A 21,005-nucleotide genomic window follows, 5' to 3' on the forward strand; every position below is an offset into this window, starting at 1 on the left:
TTCTAATTTAAGAGTGTATCACCTATATACTATTTATAAAGAAAATAATGCTGACCTCATAAGTGATAGCTTCTGATGAATTGTTTTTACAGGACTATAGTCGGAAGTAGTATGTTAACTTTCTAAAACAAATTTTATTGAACAGTTAGGTTGAATAAAAAGTTTTTATTGAACTTTTCATTAAATGAAAAGTTTAATACCATTAAATAATATATTCTGTTATGAGAGGTTCTGCATAAATTTGCAAAGTCTTCATTGAAATCCCGTCTTGTGGATTAACTCAGTTCTTTTTCCAGGGAGAATGTACAGGAGGATGTGTAAATTTCTTTTTCAGACAAATTGCATTGTTACTTTTACCATTGATGCCTCCTACTTAACTTTACAGTGTGCCAGAAATTTTGTGAAATATTAGAAACATTAAGCTGCTAGCCTCAGATGTGTACTGCTCTGTCTTATCCTAGAAATAAATCTTTTTAGAAGTTATTCCTAATGAATATCACTTAGAAGTTAATGTGAATGTTAATAGATTATTGTTTAGTGACTAGAAGGTATGAAATGAATCTTTGAGAAACGAAGTATGAAATACAAGTAGCTCATTTATTACACCTGTACCAGTTCTCGGTGTATTAGATTCCTCTTCTGCATTTGCCTAGAATGGTTTATATCATTTAACAATGTTTATAGTAGTAACTAGCATATTCATTGGAAGTTAAAGCCTGTTAAATTGCAGATCGCAGAGTACTTGTCATTAAGCTTAATTTCTTCAACCATGTGGCAATATATCATAGTGATTAGGAGCACAAATTCTAGACCCAGGATACCTGAGGTGGAATCCTCATTCTGCCACTTGCTAGTTGTTTGTAGCCCTGGGCAAGTTATTTATCTTCTTCCTTTATACTTGTTTCTGTGTCTATTAAAAGGAGATAATGGGGTTTTTGTGATGATTAAATGAGTTTATATATGTAAAGCTCTTAGAATAAGCATTTTCAAATGTCAGTTGTTATTATTTTCATAATCCCTAGTAGCTGAATAAAGTAAGTTGCTGTTTCTCAGGCTTCACTTTTGTCCTGTAACTTCAAAAGCCATTACAATAAAAATTGGGAGTTTCCTAGTGATAAGTTCTGAAACATTTTTTCTCCTTATTTTCATTGCTTTCCCTAAAGAGGTTAAGCTGAGTTAACAAGATTGATTTTCAAATTATTGTCAGTTTTTTTTTAATGAAAGAAAACATCATGGTTTTTTCATTTATTTACTTAGACATTTCCATGAAGTGTTGGCAATATAAACACTGTGGTATTTTGTTAATGCATGAGAACAAAAAGTGGAGCTGGCTAATCTGTCTTCACTTGATAAATGGAATGAAGCAGAAAATAAATGGCTCAGATGGGTAAAACAATAAATTAAAATTCAGATTACTGTATTACAGAGTGAGTAGAGAAACAAGCAAACATTGGGATACAGGAGTTTTACTATTCTAGGTGACTAGTATTAAGACTTTGGTTGAATTTTATTATATTCACATCTGTAATAACTTTGTAGTATAAATTAAATTTCATTACATTTACAATATGGCCACTATGGTATTTAAAAATTATCTTGTATTTAGTTATATGACTAAATTAAGTACTATAACTTGAGAGATACAGAAATTTTTAATAAAATATATCCTGAATGGCTGCTTCATTTTCAGATAATTCACCAATTTAGATTCTACACAGCAAATGAAATTGAAACTTAAATGTAATGTCTTTTCTTCCTTAGTCAAAATATTGTGGGATCTAGCTATAAATGTATTTGTTATTGAACATGATCGTGAGGCAAATCTGTTTTCAAAGGTAGTTTGAATGGCTTACAGAATTACTAGTAATAATTGCCATTTATGTATATTAAGACTATAAAGTAGCTTTATTTCTACTTATTTGATATTCACAACAACCTTAAAAGGTAGGTAAAACAGGTATTATCAATTGTGTTTTTACTGAGGATGAATCTGAGATCAGAGAAACTAGGAGTTTTGTATGTGTTCATTTCAAGGAAGTAGTTGATCAAGGGTTGGAACCCAGGTTTCTCTATCTAAATCTATTGTTTTTTACTGCATCAAGCAGCCACTTAACTTTCTTCAGTTTTGGTAAAAATGGAATTTTCTTTAAACCATTTATGACGCAGCTAGTTGAGGGCTTGCTAATTTATGAAGTTCCAACTGAAATATTATTAGGACATGCTCATGACCTAGTAGTTTACCCTTCTGCCCAAATATATAGGAAAGTTTATGAACCTTTGTGATTACCTTTTTCTTTATTTAGTCATCATGTTCATTTCTGTTGATTTGTGGGCTTCAGCAGTGTATTTAATTTCAGGAATTGGAATTCTTCATAGTGTAACTTAAGGAGCTTCTGAAACTAATTACGAAAATAATTCTGATGCTATTTTTTTAGTATGTTAGTTGGGGACAACTTCAAGATCTGTTTATTAGGGCTACCTTGTAGGAAAAAAAGGAATTGCAAGTTCGTACACCGTTTGTGCTGCCACCAGTTATTGGAGTGTTTTGCAGTTGCAGTGATTTTTTTTTTCTTTTATTTTTCTTGAAATCCAGGGACAGATTGGATTTAGTGATTCTTAAGAAAAACTATAGCAGGGACTCCCAGGACCTTTTTACACTGTTAAAAAAAATTACTGAGGACCCCAAAGAGTTTTTTATGTGAGTTCTATCTATTAGAAATTAAAACTGAGAAAATTGAAAAGCATTTAATAATTGTAGAAATATATGGATTTCTGCATGTTTAATTTCCTTGACTCTGAGAAGACCACAGTATTACTTTGGTTTGTGTAGGCATTTAGGCCATTAGTATTTTGTAGTTTTTGCCCAACACTAATTTTGAATATTGATGGTTGTCGTTGGCATTCTGAAAATCAAGCTCTTTTGGCCTGAGATTTAATGTTTCCTAAGTATATTAATACCTGAAGATTTTATTATAAAACATTAGAATAGGGGATAGAAATAACTTTCTTTTCTAAGACTAACATTTATTAGGTTTCAAAAAGAGGGCAGTGTAACTCTCTGTGATGATAATCACTCCACCTTGGTTTTGGTTAAGTCAGCAGAAGTACTAGCATATACCAACTTTATTTAGTTATGTATGTGCCAAATAAGAGATCTGGCTCTACAAAACTGGGGAAAAAATAGCACGTCAGGAAGGTTTTATAAGCCAGGCATGGTGGCTCACGCCTGTAATCCCAGCACTTTGGGAGGCCAAGGCCAGTGGATCACCTGAGGTCAGGAGTTTGAGACCAGCCTGACCAACATAGTGAAACCTCGTCTCTACTAAATAAAAAAAAAAATCAGCCGGGTGTGGTGGCGAGCACCTGTAATCCTAGCTACTTGGGAGGCTGAGACAGAAGAATTGCTTGAACCCGGGAGGCAGAGGTTGCACTGAGCTGAGATTGCACCGTGGCATTCTAGCCCAGGCGACAGAGCAAGACTCCAACTCAAAAAGAAAAGAAAAAAAGGAAGGTTTTATAATTTTTTTACACCTATTCAAATTATGTTATTTTCCCAGAAGTTTCCTTTATTTCATATCTACTGGATTTAATTTCAGAGCTAACCTATATCATTAACCTATTCTACTAGTGCATAAAGTATTATGTTGGTGCAAAAGTAATTGAGGTTTTGGCTATATACATACATATATATGTAAATACATGTATGTATATATATATAGTTTTTTTTAGTGGCCAAATCCGCAATTAATTACTTTTGCACCAACTAAAAATAGCTGCAAACATTTATGAAGGTCCTACTGTGTTCCAGCCACTGTTCTAAGTGCGTTATGTGTTTTAATTCATTTAACCGATCAACCCTGTGAACTAGCTACCTTATCTTTTTTTTTATAGGTGAAGAAACTGAGGCACAGAGGGGCTAAGTAACTCACCCAAGGTTTCTCAGCCATGGAGTTAGAATTCAAAGTCAGGCAGTCTGGTTTCAGAGACTATGCTTTTCAACACTATACTGTATTGCCTCAACTAAGTAAACCTACCAAACTAACATTACCAGTTATAAAAAAGATAAAATAGGCCAGGGGCGGTGGCTCACACCTGTAATCCCAGCACTTTGGGAGGCCGAGGCGGATGGATCACGAGGTCAGGAGATCAAGACCATCCTGGCTAACACAGTGAAACCCCGTCTCTACTAAAAATACAAAAAAATTAGCTGGGTGTGGTGGCGGGTGCCTGTAGTCCCAGCTACTCGGGAGGCTGAGGCAGGAGAATGGCGTGAACCCAGGAGGCGGAGCTTGCAGTGAGGGGAGATCGCGCCACTGCACTCCAGCCTGGGCGACAGAGCGAGACTCCATCTCAAAAAAAAAAATTATGTTTATGGGGAAAATTTCAACAGCACATAAAATTCCTAAAATCTTTTACCTACTTGTATTTCATTTTAAAAATAGACTTTTATTTTTTAGAACAGTTTTAGATTTACAGAAAAATTGAGATAATAATACAAAGTTCCCATATAGTCCTATACACTGTATTAACATCTTATATCTCTTAGAGTTAGCCAGTGTTTGATAACCAGTAATAAAATGATGCATTATTATTAACTAGTGTCTATATTCAGATTTCCATAGATTTCCTCTAATATTCTTTATTATTTTCCAGGATCCTATAGTATTACATTTAGTTTTTTCTCCTTAGGTCTTCCTTGGCTATAAGCTTCTCAAACTTTCCTCATTTTTATTTTAAGGAATACTGATTAGGTATTCTGCAGGATGGCGCTTGATTAGAATTTGCCTGACGTTTTTCTCCTCATTAGACCGGGGTTATGGCATATTGGGAGGAAGATTACAGATATAAAGTGTTGTTTTCATCACTTTATAGCAAGGATGTTTACCTTGAATGTGATTTGTCAATGTTGATGTTGACCTTGGTCACCTGTCTTCAGTAGTGTTTGTCAAGTTTCTCCACTGTCAAGTTATTCTTTTTGTCCTCCTTTCCATACTACACTCTTTGGAAGAAGTTAGCCTGCATAGGTCATATGTAAGAGAGTTATGTTTCACCTTCTCGAGAGCAAAGTATTTGCACACATTTTTTACAGTTCTTTTACACAAGAGATTTGTTTCTTTTCCCCTGTTTACTAATGTATTCAATCGTTTATGTCAGTATGGACTCATGGACATTTGTTATATACTTTAGGTTATAATCCAATACTACTTTATTTGTTGCTCACATCGTTCCAGCTTTGGCCATTGGAAACTTTCAGTTGGTTCCTGTGCACCTTTGACATGCCCTCCTCACTGTGGGGTGTTTTTTGTTGTTTGTTTTAGTTTTTTTTTTTTTTTTTAAAGTTCTTCCTTCCTTTCTGACATTACAAGATGCTTGTTACTTATCTTGAAGATTTCTGCCCCAGTCTGAGCATCAACTATTTCTCTAAGGAGACCTGATTACTTTCATTGGAGAATAGTATTAGAAACCAAGATCTAGATACTAGGTGTGCTTGTTGCTGCTGAGTGTCATTTCTTTTAGGCCCTCTCAGCTAACAAAGCAAAGAAATATATATATATATATGTATGTATATTTTTACATATGGATATTTATATAGACATGCATATGTGTACATTTTCATGAATATATTTATATATACATATATACATATGTGCACATACATTTGTATGTATATATGTACATATGTATGTATATATATTTAAGTATATACACAAATATTTCTATATGTAGTCATACAGAAATGTGTATAAAATATATACATATGTATAAAAATATATACTTATATAAATAGTATAGATGACTGCATACAGAAATATGTGTATATACATACATGGGTCATACTAAATGAGTATGACCCATCTCACAGTATTCAGTATCACATTGAATGAAATAATATCCTTTTGTTTTTAATAGTGCCTAGCACATAGTAAGTGCTTAATAGATATTAACTCTTATTAAACACCAATGCTGTGTAAGTTTACAGAAAGGAAGATTATATAAGAGTACTGTACTTAAAATGGTTGTCTTGTCAGACTTTTGAGGATTACTTCAGGGGTTTTAAAGGTAGGGTGATTATACTTTCTGATTTACTTGGGATGAAGATCCTAGAATGTGATTGTTGTGCTAGCATGACTGTGAGTAGCATCCACCTTTCCACTAGCAAAAGTATTTTGGTTTGAATGATAAATTGTATAGTCATCTTATTTAAGGTGTAATGAAACTGCATCGCTCTGACCTAGGATGATGTAAATGAGTGGAGTAGGCTGGGAGAAAATGAATGAGCACTGAGAAGAAACTCATCTATCTAAGAGAGCAGCACTGCTCTGTTCTAGCTACTGTGGCCAAGGAGGAATGTGGCCCTGAGTGTAAAAGATTTTGATTTTTCAGGAGTAGGCAAAATCTAGAATATGTATAATGATCCTTCAATTTTTCATCATTGACAACTAATTCAGTTTTTCTAAAAAGCACAAAAACTCATTAAAGGTCTGTACATTTTATCATAGGTAAATTATATCATAATTTTAAAAATGTATAGGTTAAATGATGATCTTTATATGCCTAAGAGTTACTGGATATGTTAAAAAATATATGATAGTAAAACCATAAGGCAAGAAAAACTTACCTTATAAAGTTGGCTCAAGGGAAGTCTGGAGCACATATTAAGACTGAGAAAACTGAAAAATGAAGTACTTAAATTGACCATAACTGTGAGAGCCTTTGAAATCCTTAATGAATTAAAATGACTAAGGATTTTCTGAAGGCTTTTTAAATTGTATATAATTGCAACAGTGAAGATAGAAATGAATGTATAGTAGGCAAAATTTGTGTAACCAATGCTTCTACTTGAAATGTGCTTCAGATGACGTTTTGTAGTTTAGATTTGTGGAACTTTGCTCTGGAAATAAATTAATTTTTTTTTCTTTTTAAAGACTGTTTTAAAGAAGTTATTCATATACGTCTAGAGGAACTGCTCCGTGTTTTAAAGTCTATAATGAATAAACATCAGAACCTCAATTCTGTTGATCTTCAAAATGCTGCAGAAATGCTCACTGCAAAAGTGAAAGGTAAGGAAGATATAGTAAAAGTGGGTTGCTGTGGGCAAAAAGGAGCTAAGTGATATATTTTGGTCTGTAGTGAGTATATAGCCAATTCCTCTCATTGCATTTGTGTGATATATGTTAATAAGGAGTTATATATACTTTGATATTGAAATATTCCCACTAAGTCACACCTAAAGCTTTCTTCCTTTTAAAAACTAACTTTATTTGGCACGAATACTTTAAAAAGACTTAACTTTAACCAAACAACTGATGTTTAAAATTTGAGTTTTTTATGAATGAGTGCATGCTCTTTCGAGGTGATTGGTGTACAAGAAGTCTTTGTTAGGTGAGGACAAATTGATGTTGGAGAGTGGTAATCTGTAGTGACTACTTAAAAGAGGGAATCAAATGGAGAAAAAGAAGGCTTAATTGGGACCTTATCTAAAATGTGAAAATGAAATTAAAATTGTAAAATAAGTTTATCATATATGCATGGGTGTGTGTTTATCTATAGCATATATGTGCTAAAACTTAGCATGAAGAATTGGACCATTATCCTCTGGTGAAATGACTTGCCACTCAAAGTTGTGAATTATTCTGGGTTGCAGTATATAAAAGAAGGATTGAGAGCGAAGTGAGTATTTGAGAAGAAATGAGACAGGAGGCAGGGAAATTAATTAGGAGATTGTTAGGAATAATGGGCTAGATGAGGGTTGAAGCTGAGGGCTTAAATGAGCAGAAGCTGGGGTGTGGTAGTGGTAGAATGCGATTTGTTATATAAGAAGGAATGGATGTCAGTTTGACAGAACAACACAGGTTGAATGTTAGTGGTTATGGAGAAGTTCGGTGTTGAAGATGTGGACTTGGGAATTGTTGATGTATAGGTAATGGAAAAGGATGACATCAGCTGAGTGTGCAGAGTAAGTAGAGGACTGATGTGAGATCCCAGGGACAGAGAGAAGATACAGAGGAATTGAAGAAACACCTAACAGGTAGGGAGATGGACCTGCAAGGAGGTGACATGGAATTTTAAAAGTGCAGGGTTTTAAGAAGTGATTATCAGTGTTAAATGCTACCGATAAGGTAAATGGATTCAAAGTAATAAAACTACAGAAAGTGACCTTTAGGGAGCAGTGATGTAGCAATCAGAGACAGACAAGGTAACAGCAATCCTGTGATCAATTCTGTGATAGAAGTACGCCTAGGCACCATGGGAGCACAGAGTGAGGAACTCACTCTAGGCTGAATGAGGAAAGGAAACTCTTCTTTGGGGAAAGGGATTGCCGGTCCTGAGTGGCAAAGGTCAAGTAGGCATTAACTGGGCTGGGCTGGGTGGGGATGGGGCTGTGATACAAGAACTCTGGGTGAGAAGAACATGATGAGATTGGTGAACAGGATCATATTTGGAGAGGCTAAAGGGCATGTGTTAAGGGATGAAGCAGGAAAAGAAAATAAAAACCTTGTCTACAAAATATAGTTCATATACTTAAGGAAACCACCCCTACCAGCACTTTTTGACATAGATTTATCATGTTTGTGTGGTTTCCTTTTTTCTATATTTCAAACACTGAAAAAAATGTAGACGATTTTTAAATGGGAAACATGGATAGCTTCTTCTGTCCTGACTTTTAAAAATGTGCTTAGTAACCAAATTTGTTTCTAAATAGATTGTTTACAAGTACCATTTAACTTTACTTAGATAGGGAAATTTGTGTCTATAGATAGTAAAATTTCCATGCTTGGAAATAGCGACCTAGTTCAATTGTTGTCAGTAGCTATTGTGTGCAGTCAGGATGTCCTGGGGAAGGAGTGCGCCTGTGTATAGTTGGTGTCCACATTCCAGAAACAAACTTGAAGAGAGTGCTCTCTCAGATACCTTGAAGATCTTTTTGTCTTTGAGGAAAAGCAATCTTCTGAATATTATTTTCCACTATTACTATCTTTATACTTGGGATTATTGTTACTGTTTTACTTTTGTAAACATTTGATGACATTTAAATGGGGAAGATTATTTTGTTGTTGGGAAACTTCCTCTGTTTTGGTAGAACTCTATGAGACTAGAACACTTTAAATACTGTGTTTTCTTTGTGTTAAGTTTATATGGTTTATAATAAAACCTCTTTCCCTGCCCCAACTCTCACTTTTGAGGCCATTTAAAAATATAATTGATACCCCAATTGAAAAATATTCAGCAACTTGAAAAATTGAGGTCAAATCAACTTAATTAATGGTTTCATTTAATGGTAATTTAGTTTTCAAAACCTGGAAAGGCAGAGGGTAAGTAGAAACCATTTTGAGTATCTGTTCAGTGCCAGCCAGTCTAAGTGCTTTAAAACCTGTAAATATACAGTAGTAGCTATTTCAGAAAGGAAAAGTTTCTGGGACAGAAAGCTGTCTGGAGTATGGAGATCCTTTATATTATTTGAGGTTTCAGTTTTTTTGTCTGTTTTTTTTTAAGAGCTAGGGTCTCACTCTGTTGCCCAGGCTGCAGTGCAGTAGCATGTTCATAGCTCACTGTAATCTTAAACTCCTGAACACAAGCAATCCTCCCACCTCAGTGTCTCAAGTAGCTGGGGCTACAGATGTGAGCTGTCACTCTCCCAGCTGATTTTTAAATTTCTAAAATTTTTCATAGGGACAGGGTCTTGCTTTGTTGCCTAGGCTGATCCTGAACTCCTGGCCTCAAGCAATCCTCCCACCTTGGCCTCTAAAATGCTGGGATTACAGGGATGAGCCACCACACCTAGTCCATCATTGAGTGTTTTTTTTTTTGAGACGGTGTCTCTGTCACACAGGCTGGAGTGCAGTGGCATGATCTCGGCTCACTGCAGCCTCAGCCTCCTGGGTTCAAGCAATTCTCCTGCCTCTGCCTCCCGAGTAGCCAGGATTACAGGTATGTGCCACCACACCCACCTAATTTTTGTATTTTTAGTAGAGATGAGATTTTACCATTTTGGCCAGACAAGTCTCAAACTCTTGACCTCAAGTGATCTGCCTGCCTCAGCCTTCCAAAGTGCTGGGATTACAGGCATGAGCCATCGCGCCCGGCCCCATCATTTAATTTTAACTCTGACTATGTTTAAAAAACAGCAGTGACCTAGGTATATGACTTACTTTGGAGACCTTAAGTATGAAATGCATTTTTTCAAATCTACCAAACGATAGAAAAAAAATACAGAATAACTTTAGAATCAGGGATGTGTAATCTTATTTGTATTACCACAGGTTTGAATGCATGAAGGGTGCCTGCTTCCTCTGTATAAAGAAGTGAGAAATTGGAATCTTTACCCATATTTTTTATTTTAAATGTGGAGTTTACCTTTTAATAACTTTAAAAGAAAAATCTTTAGTTTTTTTCCCATTCATTCTAATAGTGATTTGTATTTCCTGTGTGTTCTCATGTTTCCAAGCAGGAAATTCAGTCTGACAAAATATTTGCAATATGGTAAGAGAGATATAGCCTATTTTTAAAGGAGATAAAGGTATCTTCAGAACTCAGTAATTTATTATGTACTATTTGTTTTCATTATTTTCAGTTATTTTGGTCAATCTTATTTCTAATATAAATGAAAATAACCCTTAATTTAGGTTTTTTATGTTCTGCATTTTACCCTATATTTAAAAATTGGTAAACAAAAAAGAAAAATAAGTCTTAATTATGCCTCCAAGATTGTAGAAGCCTTGTATTTGTTTTGAAAACTTAATTTTATTAATAGGCAGTTCACACAGAATCCAAATGGTATAAAAGGGTATTGAACGATGAAGTTTCTTTGTTGCTTTTGACTATTAGTCACTCATTCCTTTACCTAGATAAGCAACAACCTTTATTGGTCTCTTGTGTGTTTTTTCAGAGATACACATATACAAGCAAATACACGGATGTGTTCTCTTTTTTAACCTCCTTTTTGCACAGATGGTAGCGTTCTGCTCCTTGCTCATTGTCATGAGTTACCTGCACATAAAGGGTTTCCTCATTCTTTTGTTATTGTTTCTTCAAAGCTGTATGGTAATCCCTTATATTGATGTACTATAATTTATTTCATCAGTTAACTACTAATAGATGTTTGGATCATTTCCAGTTTTTTTCCTATTACAAACAGTGCTTCAATAAATAGTCATGCAAATTCCTAGATGAATAATTGCTGAATCAGCAAACATGTGTGTTTATATTTTTTGATATTACCGGATGCCTTCAGTATAGGTTCTGCCCTTCTGATAGCAGTGCTGAAGAGGCTGATTTCCTGCACCTTTGCCAACAGAACTGGTTACAAAGCTCTGTTATCCAGTATGATAGTGAAAAGTGGTATCAGTCTAGGTTTGATTTGCATTTCCCTCATTTTGAGTACAGTTGAATATCTTTTCATTTGTTTCAATACCGTTTTTACATCCTTTTATGTTAATTGACCTTTTATCTGCTTTTCTTTTGCTGGTAGGTCTCCTTTTAGTATTGATTTGTAGAAACTCTGTATAAGTAAAATTAGCCTTTAGTCTTTGATTAATGTTGAAAAATTTTTTTACTTCATTTTTTGTCTTTTATTTTTGCATTAACATTTTTCAGTCTTTTTTATGGTTTCTGGGTTTTGAGTATTAGGAAAGGCTTCTCTGCTCTGAGATTATAATAGAATTCTTGAATGTTTTTTCTTCTGATGTTTCATGGTTTCATTTGTTGAATTTAAGTCTTCAGAAACATTGTAAAGTATCTAAGTGTCTAGTAAATTTATCAGGTAATTCATCTTTTCGCCACTAATTTGAGATGTCACCTTTATCATAAATACACTACATTCTCACATATATCTATTTATGGACCTTAATTCTGTTCCACTGATTTGTTTAGTTGTATGCCCAGGCCACACTCTTTTTATTATAGTTTTTATGGCATTTTAGTATCTGGTAGGGATAGCTTGTTCAGAATTTTATTTTTTCCATGAAGATTTTTGAATTGGCTGTTTGGTTCTAAAAAATATCTACTGGTTTTTTTTTTTTTTTTTGATGATTTGAGTTAAATTTATAGATTAAATTAAGGAAAATATACATATTTAGTATTTCTATCCAAGAATATAATATGTACTTTGTTTCTTGAAGTTGTCTTTTATGTTCCTCAGAAGCAACTGAAAGTTTTCATTAGGTAGGTCTTGTAGCTTTTTTGTTTTTTTTCCCTATGTATTTTATTATTTTCTTTTTTTTTTCCTTTTCATGCTTTTCTTCCATTGCATCTTTTAATTGAATGGTTTTTGAACTATGGGCTCTGACTCATGACATCAAGTTAGTGGATTGTGACCAGCATTTTTAAAAAATGAAAGAGAATAGAAAAGAAAAATCAGAAGCAACACTCATTATATAAAACTTAAGTATGTGTCAGAAATTTTATAGGTGTTATATAGCTGATTATGTGTGTATAGAATACTCAGTCATGATGCAATATGTATTTTTTCCCAAGGTTGTGGTCAAAAACATTCGAAAGTTGCTGCTCTAATAGGTTGTATGAATGAAAGCTATTCAGGTGATTTCTTGAAGAGATACTAAACGTGTCTTAGGACTTGGTATTGTGATTTAATAGGGAACCCAAGGGAGGCAATTATTTAAACCTTAAGCAACATTTTAATGAGCTTTTGAAGGACTATTAATAGAGGGGATGGAGTGGAGACAGAGACACCAGTTAGGTTGTTAAATAGTTCGGACTAGAGGTAAAACGTGGGCTTTTGAATTAAATCAATGGCAATGGGGATGGAAAGGAAGAAAAAATATTTTAGAGGCATTTTTGAAAGTGAAGCTAATGAGCTAAAGATTGTATGGAAAATAGCAGGTGGAAAGTAGGAGAAGAAATATATCAGCCTATTAGAAATGTGAATCTGGAGCTCGGAGGTTAAAACTAGACAGGTAGTTTAGGAATTTGTTCCCTCAAAGTGGATGAGATTCTGTAGGGATAGTGTATGTAAAGAAAGCCAAGATGAGAGCTATAGAGGCTAAGTGGAGAAAGCTCTATGAACTACAGATTGTGTACAGATAGATACTGAACAGAGGAACAGAGCTTGTGTTTACTGAATTCAAGCACTGTACTCTGGGTGCTTCACATTTGTTTTCTCAGTCATTCCTCTCAATAATATGCTGTTTTGCTTATGAGGAAATTGAAGTTAGGTAATGTGTCCAGACTAACACACAAAGTAGTAGAGACCAGATTTGAAGTCAGGGCTGAAACTCCAAAGCCTTTTATCAGTATATATTACTGTTATATCACCTCTCATTTTGCAGATATGGAAACTGAGGCATAGAGAGAAGCTTGTCCAACATACATATTAAGTGGTAGTGTTGTTGAAACTTGCAAAAAGGTTTAGTAGCTTGAAGACTTAGAAGAAAAAAGACATCTAATTTTGACTGATAGGTTATTGTTGACAGTGTTTTGTGTTATTATATGATAATAATAGCTAACATTTTTGAACATCTTCTATGTAACAGGCTCTGTTCTAAGTTCATTTAATCTTCACAACAGTTCTCAAAGTACGTAATTATCCCCATTTTATAAATGAGGAAACTGAGTTACAGAGGGGTGGAGTTATGTAACATTGTAAGAGAGAGAGTTAGGATTTAACTTTGGCAGACTGACTTTGGAACCCATCCTCTTTACCAGGCGTTGGCACACAGGTTGGTGGGCCAAATCTGGCCAGCTGCCTGTTTTTGTAAATAAAGGTTTATTGGAACACAGTCTTATTCATTTATGTATCATCTATGGCCCCTTTCAACAGAATTGACTGGCCTGAAAAGTGTAAAATATTTACTACCTGGTCCTTTATAGAAAAAGTTTTCCAGGCCGGGCGCGGTGGCTCACGCCTGTAATCCTAGCACTTTGGCAGGCCGAGGCGGGCAGATCACGAGGTCAGGAGATCAAGACCATCCTTGCTAACATGGTGAAACCCCATCTCTACTAAAAAATACAAAAAAAATTGGCCGGGCCTGGTGGCGGGCGCCTGTAGTCCCAGCTACTCGGGAGGCTGAGGCAGGAGAATGGCAGGAACCCGGGAGGAGGAGCTTGCAGTGAGCCGAGATCGCGCCACTGCACTCCAGCCTGGGCGACCGAGCGAGACTTTGTCTCAGAAAAAAAGAAAAGAAAAAGTTTTCCAGCCTCTGATAACCATTAAAGTGGGTGAAAAGCCAAATCTTGAATTTAAGGTTAACTTGGGAAGGAAGGCAATATAGGCCATGGCATGACCTATTTATAGAATTCTGTTCAGTAGTGAAGAAACCGTAAATGGTTTGAATGGTAGCTTTAAGGAGAAATATGGTAAAATGAACATTTTTTTCACATAGGAAAGATTTGAGTGTGTTAGTAACATAAAAAATGTCAATTGAATAGGAGATAATGAAGCTGTGAAGGAGGAGTAAAGTTGGTATAGGGTTTTGGAGAATGTAGGAAAGAGTAGGTATATTTATTAGTGGAAAGGAGCCAAAGACTTTTCTTTGAAACACTGAGCAGGAGCAAAAAAGAGAATTATATTAGATATTAGAAATATAGGGCTGTTTTGAAGTCAGGCCAAGGCATTAGGAATAGGAATTTTCATTAGATGGCTATAACTTCGCTCAGGTAGGGATGAAGATAAGATGGTTCAAATGTTGAATTGATTCAATAATTATTCTTTTCACTACTCAACAGTTGTTACAATTATTATTTTTTAATCTCCCAGTCATGTTTAGTGTGATAAAAAAATACAAGAAAGTAAGAATAATTATACAATTTTGGATAGGGTTATAAACTATTTTTTAACAGCTTAAAGTTAGGAAATACAAGTAGGATTTACATTTTTGATGGTATTATATTATAAATTACTATTTAAAGTCTACAATGTATTTTTATAAACAGCTTTATTGAGGTACGATTGTATAATAAACAATGGTGCAATTTGAAAATTCTGACATATGCATCATACTCCTGTGAAATTGTCGTCATTCTACCTGTATCTCCTGGTCCCCCCTTTCACAAATCTTGATATGTTGTTTTTTCATCTTTATTCTGCAAAATCCCTTTTTTTAATTTTTTGAGATGGAGTCTCGCTGTGTCACCCAGGCTAGTGTGCGGTGGTGAGATCTCAGCCCACTGCAGTCTCCTGCCTCAGCCTCCTGAGTAGATGGGATTGATTACAGGAGTGCGTCACTACCCCCAGCTAATTTTTGTACTTTTAGTAGAGACGGAGTTTTGCCATGTTGGCCAGGCTGGTCTCAAACTCCTGACCTCAGGTGATCCTCCCGCCTCGGTCTCCCAAAGTGCTGGGTCAGAATACTTTTTAATTTCCTTTTTTCTTCTTTGACACCTGGGTTATTTAAAAGTGTGTTATTCACATGGACACAGGAAGGGGAACATCACACACCAGGGACTGTTGTGGGGTGGGGGGAGGAGGGAGGGATAGCATTAGGAGATATACCTAATGCTAAATGACAGTTAATGGGTGCAGCACACCAACTTGGCACATGTATATAACAAACCTGCACGTTGTGCATATGCACCCTAAAACTTAAAGTATAATAATAATAAAATTTAAAAATAAAAAAATGAAAGTGTGTTATTTAATTTCTAAATATTTGGAGATTTTCCAGAGATCCTTCTGTTGTTTCTAATTTAATTTCATGTTATCACAAAAATATTTTGCCTCATTTGAATCCTTTTAAACTCATCAAGACTTGTTTTATGGCCCATAATATAGTCTATCTTGGTAACGATATTCAGTGTGCATTTGAAAAGAACATGTGTTTTGCTTTGTCAGGTAGGGTGCCATATAAATGTCTTGTCAAGGTGGTAGATAGTGTTGTTCTCATCTTCCCTATGCTTACTTATTTTCCATCTGCGCGTTCTGTCAGTTATTGCGAAGGGTTATTGAAATCACCAGTTACAACTGTGAATTTATGTGTTTTTTGTTGCAGTTTTTCAGTATTTTAAAGCTCTGTTTATTAGGTACATAAACATATGGAATTGTTATGTCCTTTTTTTTTTTTTTTTGGAGCCAGAGCCTTACTCTGTCACCCAGGCTGGAGTGCAGTGGTATGATTTCAGCTTACTGCAACCTCTGCCTCCTGGGTTCAAGTGATTCTCATGCCTCAACCTTCCCAGTAGCTGGGATTACAGGCAAACGTCACCATTGCCTGGCTAATTTTTTGTATTTTTAGTAGAGATGGGGTTTCGCCATGTTGCCCAGGCTGGTCTTGAACTTCTGAGCTCAGACAGTCTGCCCACCTCGGCCTCCCAAAGTGCTGGGGGATTACAGGCATGAGCCACTGCACCTGGCTGTTATGTCTTTTTGATGAATCAACTCTTTCATAATTATAAATGACTCTTTTTATCCCTGGTAATGTCCTTTGTATAGAAATCTTTTTTTTTTTTTTTTAAATAAGAAACAGAGTTTTGCTCTGTCAGGCTGGAGTGCAGTGGTGCAGTTATAACTAACTGCAGTCTTGAACTCTTGGCCACAAGTGATCCTCCTGCCTTGGCCTCCCAAAGCCCCGGGATTACAGGCATGAGCCACCACACCCAGCCTGTTTCTTATATTTTATTTGAGTGTCTTTTAGTTGTTTCAGGTAGAAGTATAATCTGTTTCTCCATCTTGGTCAGAGCAGAAGTCTGAGAATATTTTTTAAATGCCCATTATTTAAGAACCATATTCGCAATGGTAACTTTTTCTTTTTGTTTGTATCAGTGATATTTAGAAGAATCTGATGAAGGTTATGGATCTTAGCCTCCCACCTGCCAATCTACAGAGGCTTATGCATATAAAATTTTGGTTGCAATTTCATGGGATTTATAGGCTTGAAGTTTAATTCACTCCTGCCTAGGAATTCTTGCTTTCCAACTCTCGTTGTATATTAGAATCACATGAGAGAGCTTGCGACAAAATATATTCTTCACCACATACCTGTGAAATCTGAATCTTTGATTAGTGGGACCCAGACTTTGTTTTTATTAATAAAACTCCCCAGGTAATTCTAATGTGCAGCCAAGATTAAAGACAACTCTGTTTTAAAATAGAGAATGACTTCTTCAAAAGGTTTCTCTTCCTTCCCTTTATTGGTGAGAATATTAGGGAGGGGTCATATAGGGAACCAGTTACTCTTTATACCCAGCCCAAGTAGCACCAGTTACTTTAAAAAAATTACCAATTCCACTTTCAGACTTTGTCTTGGTAAACCGTGTTTGGGCTTTTAACAAGAGTGTATACAGAAGTTAAAATAAGAAATCTTTTTCAGTTTTGTTTCATAATTTGCTTTAACAAAATGCAAAATATTAGAATATCTCTATTGTAAACAAAATGCAGCTAGCTGTATGTCAATTAACATGGACCTCAGAGCCCAAGAGCCTGTTATAAGAAATAAGGCTATAAGTAAATAGGAATTTTAATTTTCCAAATCACTGGGTGTTTTTTTTTAATGTGATGTGCTTTGTTACAGGTTTTATATGCTGTGTCAAATATATGTATATGTATATATATATGACTTTAATTATTGGTAATTCATACTAAAGAATGTACCTCATATTGCCTTCAGTGAGCTACAGTGTGTTTAGCTGTTTTTTAAAATGCCAGAAAGCAGTAAGGAAGAGAAAATAGCACAGAACAGTGTTAATAATTGAGAGATGTGGTGTAACATGGACTCTGTGACTCCAGCACTGATGGATTTCACACTGAGTCAGTTTTTAGATGTGTCAAATTATGTAATCCATGGAGTAGTCAGTTTGGAATGCTAACTGCTTTTATGCAAGCCGATTCTTTTATATGAATTTCATAATGAATAATTTGAACATCATGTCAATTTTGTATGTTAGGTTTTTCAATTTCTGAATATTCTAATGCTTCTTGAACTAATGATGAAGTTTTAAAGGATTAAATGATTCTGTATAAATCTAGTTTAAAGTATGTTTTTCCTTATTGTAACCAACTTTTCCTTACAGCTGTGAACTTCACAGAAGTTAATGAAGAAAACAAAAACGATCTCTTCCAGGAAGTGTTTTCTTCTATTGAAACTTTGGCATTTACCTTTGGAAATATGTAAGTAGAGAACTGTCATTTAAAGCAACTAGTCCTAGGTGTCTTAGTGAGAGTATGTTGCATTATCCAGTAACATACGTGGGAAATGAAGTATTAAATGGTATTAAATATCACAACTTTGGAAAAACTACCTTCTGTATGGCCTTATTACTATATTCGAAGATATTTTTATAGCTATTTAGAAGCAACATCCATTTGCAAGTGACTGTGGTTTATGTGAACAGATTCCTAGGGGTTTATTTCTAAGGTTCTTATTTTTAAAAAATTATTTTAGATAACATGTTGAATGTAAACCCTGTCACAAAGAAGTATAATGACTTGTCTTTCTTTTTTTAACCTCCCTGGATAGCCTTACAAACTTCCTTATGGGAGATGTAGGCAATGATTCATTACTGCGACTGCCTGTTTCTCGAGAAACTAAGGTAAGCTAAGTTTGTGTGAAAGCAAAAAGCAAAGTCTTTAATGTTTTTAACCTCATGTTTCAACTATTGCCTAATCTTAGGCCGGGGGTGGTGGCTCATACCTGTAATCCCAGCACTTTGGGAGGCCGAGGTGGGCGGATTGTCTGAAGTCAGGAGTTTGAGACCAGCCTGGCCAACATGGTGAAACTCCGTCTCTACTAATAATACAAAAATTAGCTGGACATAGTGGTGGGCACCTGTAATCCCAGCTACTCAGGAGGCTGAGGCAGGAGAATTGCTTGAACCCGGGAGGCGGAGGTTGCAGTGAGCCGAGATCACACCACTGCACTCCAGCCTAGGTGACAAGAGTGAGACTCTGTCTCCAAAAAAAAAAAAGAAAAATTGCTATGAAATAACAGAATATAAGGAATGTATGGATAATATTTCTTTAAAGTTTATGGTAGTAATGTTTTTAATTGACTAAACTTTTTTGCTGAATGCAAACAAAATACATTAAAAAACTGCATCAGGACCTATGTTGATCATTTTCTGTTAAGGATGATCAAATCCAAAAAGGATTTCAACAGATATTTGGGACCAGGTATAGTGACTCATGCCTATAGTCCCAGCACATTAAGAGGCCAAGGTGGGAGGATCACTTGAAGCTAGGAGTTCAAGACCATCCTGGTTAACATGATTGAGACCCTGTTCCTACAAAAAATTAGCCAGGTGTGGTGGCACACACCTATAGTCCCAGCACTTTAAGAGGTCATGGTGGGAGGATCACTTGAGGACAGGAGTTCAGGACCAGCCTGGTTAACATGATTGAGGCCCTGTCCCTACAAAAAATTAGCCAGATGTGGTGGCACAAGTCTGTAGTCCCAGCTACTTGAAAGGGAAGCTGAGGGGGGATTCACTTGAGCCCAGGAGTTCAAGGCTGCAGTGAGCTGTGATTGTGTCATTCCTCTCTAGCCAGTGGGACTCTGTCTCTAAAAAAACACAAAGAAACAAAAACAAAAACAAAAAAATCAAATATTTGGAAACGTGCCAGGGACTTATATTATTATAAAAACTTCAGGTCCTTCTTAAAATTATATAAAATAAAAATGACTATTTAAGGCATTTGTTATATGTATTACAATATTACCAAAAATTATGACTGTTACTGAAGCCATCTATTGACAAATGGAGGAGAATGATGAAAAGTTGTAAGATGTTTAAATATTTTGCTATTATTCATGATTATTCCTAAATTTTATCTTTTCAAACTGTTGCTACTACTTCAGAAGATTACACATTTTATCTGTGTGGCAAGACACTGAACAATTTAAATTTTAGGTGTGAATCATATTTCCTGTTTCTGTACCTCTATTGTGCATACATATTATACTAATTCTCAACAGGAAAAAATACTTTTTTCTTTTTTTTCTTTTGTACTTTTTTTTTGAAGGTTTTAATTTGTTTTAGAGATTGGAATAAAAAAGCCGTGATGATATATAATCCTAATAATAAAATTACTTTGATCAACGGTTTTGAAAAATACCCTTTAAAAATAATAGGGCATGGTGGCTCATACCTGTAATCTCGTACTTTGGGAGGGCGAAGTGGGCGGATCACCTGAGGCCAGGAGTTCGAGACCAGCCTGGCCAACGTGGCGAAACCCAGTCTCTACTAAAAATACAAATATTAGCCAGGAAGGGTGATGTGCATCTGTAGTCCCAGCTATTTGGGAGGCTGAGGCACGAGAATCACTTGAACCCAGAAGGCGGAGGTTGCAGTGAGCCAAGATCGTGATGGTGCACTCCAGCCTGGGTGACAGAGTGAGACTCTGTCTCAAAAATAAATAAATAAATAAATAAATAGAAGTTGCTCCTTCTCTCTCTCTATATATATATTTGCCTCATTTGAATATATATATTGCAACTATATATTATACATATATAATATTAAATATATATATATTTTTTGAGACAGAGTGAGAACTCCTTCACCTGGGCTGGAGTGCAGTGGTGTGATCTCGGCTCACTGCAACCTCCATCTTCTAATTTCAAACACTTCTTGTGCCGCAGCCTCCCAAGTAGCTGGGACCACAGACATGTGCTACCACACCTGGCTAATATTTGTATTTTAGTAGAGATGGGGTTTCTCCATGTTGGCCAGGCTGGCCTCGAGCTCCTGACCTCAGGTGATCCGTCCACCTCAGCCTCCCAAAGTTCTGGGATTACAGGTATAAGCCACCACACCTGGCCTGTTGCAATATGTTTAATAGTGGTTACTATGTACCACGCCTTGCGCTAGGCCTACATCATCTTAATTCTTAAAACAGTCTTTTGAAAGTAGTGTTCTTATCCCTCTTTTACAGAAGGACTTACAAAGTTAGTGAACTTAAAATATGTAGCCCAGTGTCATACAGGTAGTAATGGAGCTGGACTTCAGACCCAGGTCTCCTCGATCAGTTTTGCATTGAATCCCTGTATACCCTGTATTGCCCAATTTAAATCGATTAAGTTTGTTTAAGATCTCAAAATTTTGGTAAATGATGTTTT

General features: G+C 35.6%; 1 protein-coding gene across 4 annotated transcripts in view; it reads left to right on the plus strand.

Moving 5' to 3' along the window:
- The window catches only part of ARHGAP29 (Rho GTPase activating protein 29), a 179,272-nt gene that overhangs the window by 102,969 nt on the left and 55,298 nt on the right, over positions 1-21,005 (plus strand). For all 4 annotated transcript variants that reach the window (XM_055352587.2, XM_031001250.3, XM_004026160.5 and 1 more), the window contains 3 exons: positions 6,927-7,061; positions 17,962-18,058; positions 18,408-18,480. In XM_055352587.2, the coding sequence (XP_055208562.2) occupies positions 6,927-7,061; positions 17,962-18,058; positions 18,408-18,480 (305 nt within the window). The remainder of the gene's footprint in view (positions 1-6,926; positions 7,062-17,961; positions 18,059-18,407; positions 18,481-21,005) is intronic.

The sequence above is a fragment of the Gorilla gorilla genome, chromosome 1, assembly GCF_029281585.2.
Source record: "Gorilla gorilla gorilla isolate KB3781 chromosome 1, NHGRI_mGorGor1-v2.1_pri, whole genome shotgun sequence".
NCBI lineage: Eukaryota > Metazoa > Chordata > Mammalia > Primates > Hominidae > Gorilla > Gorilla gorilla.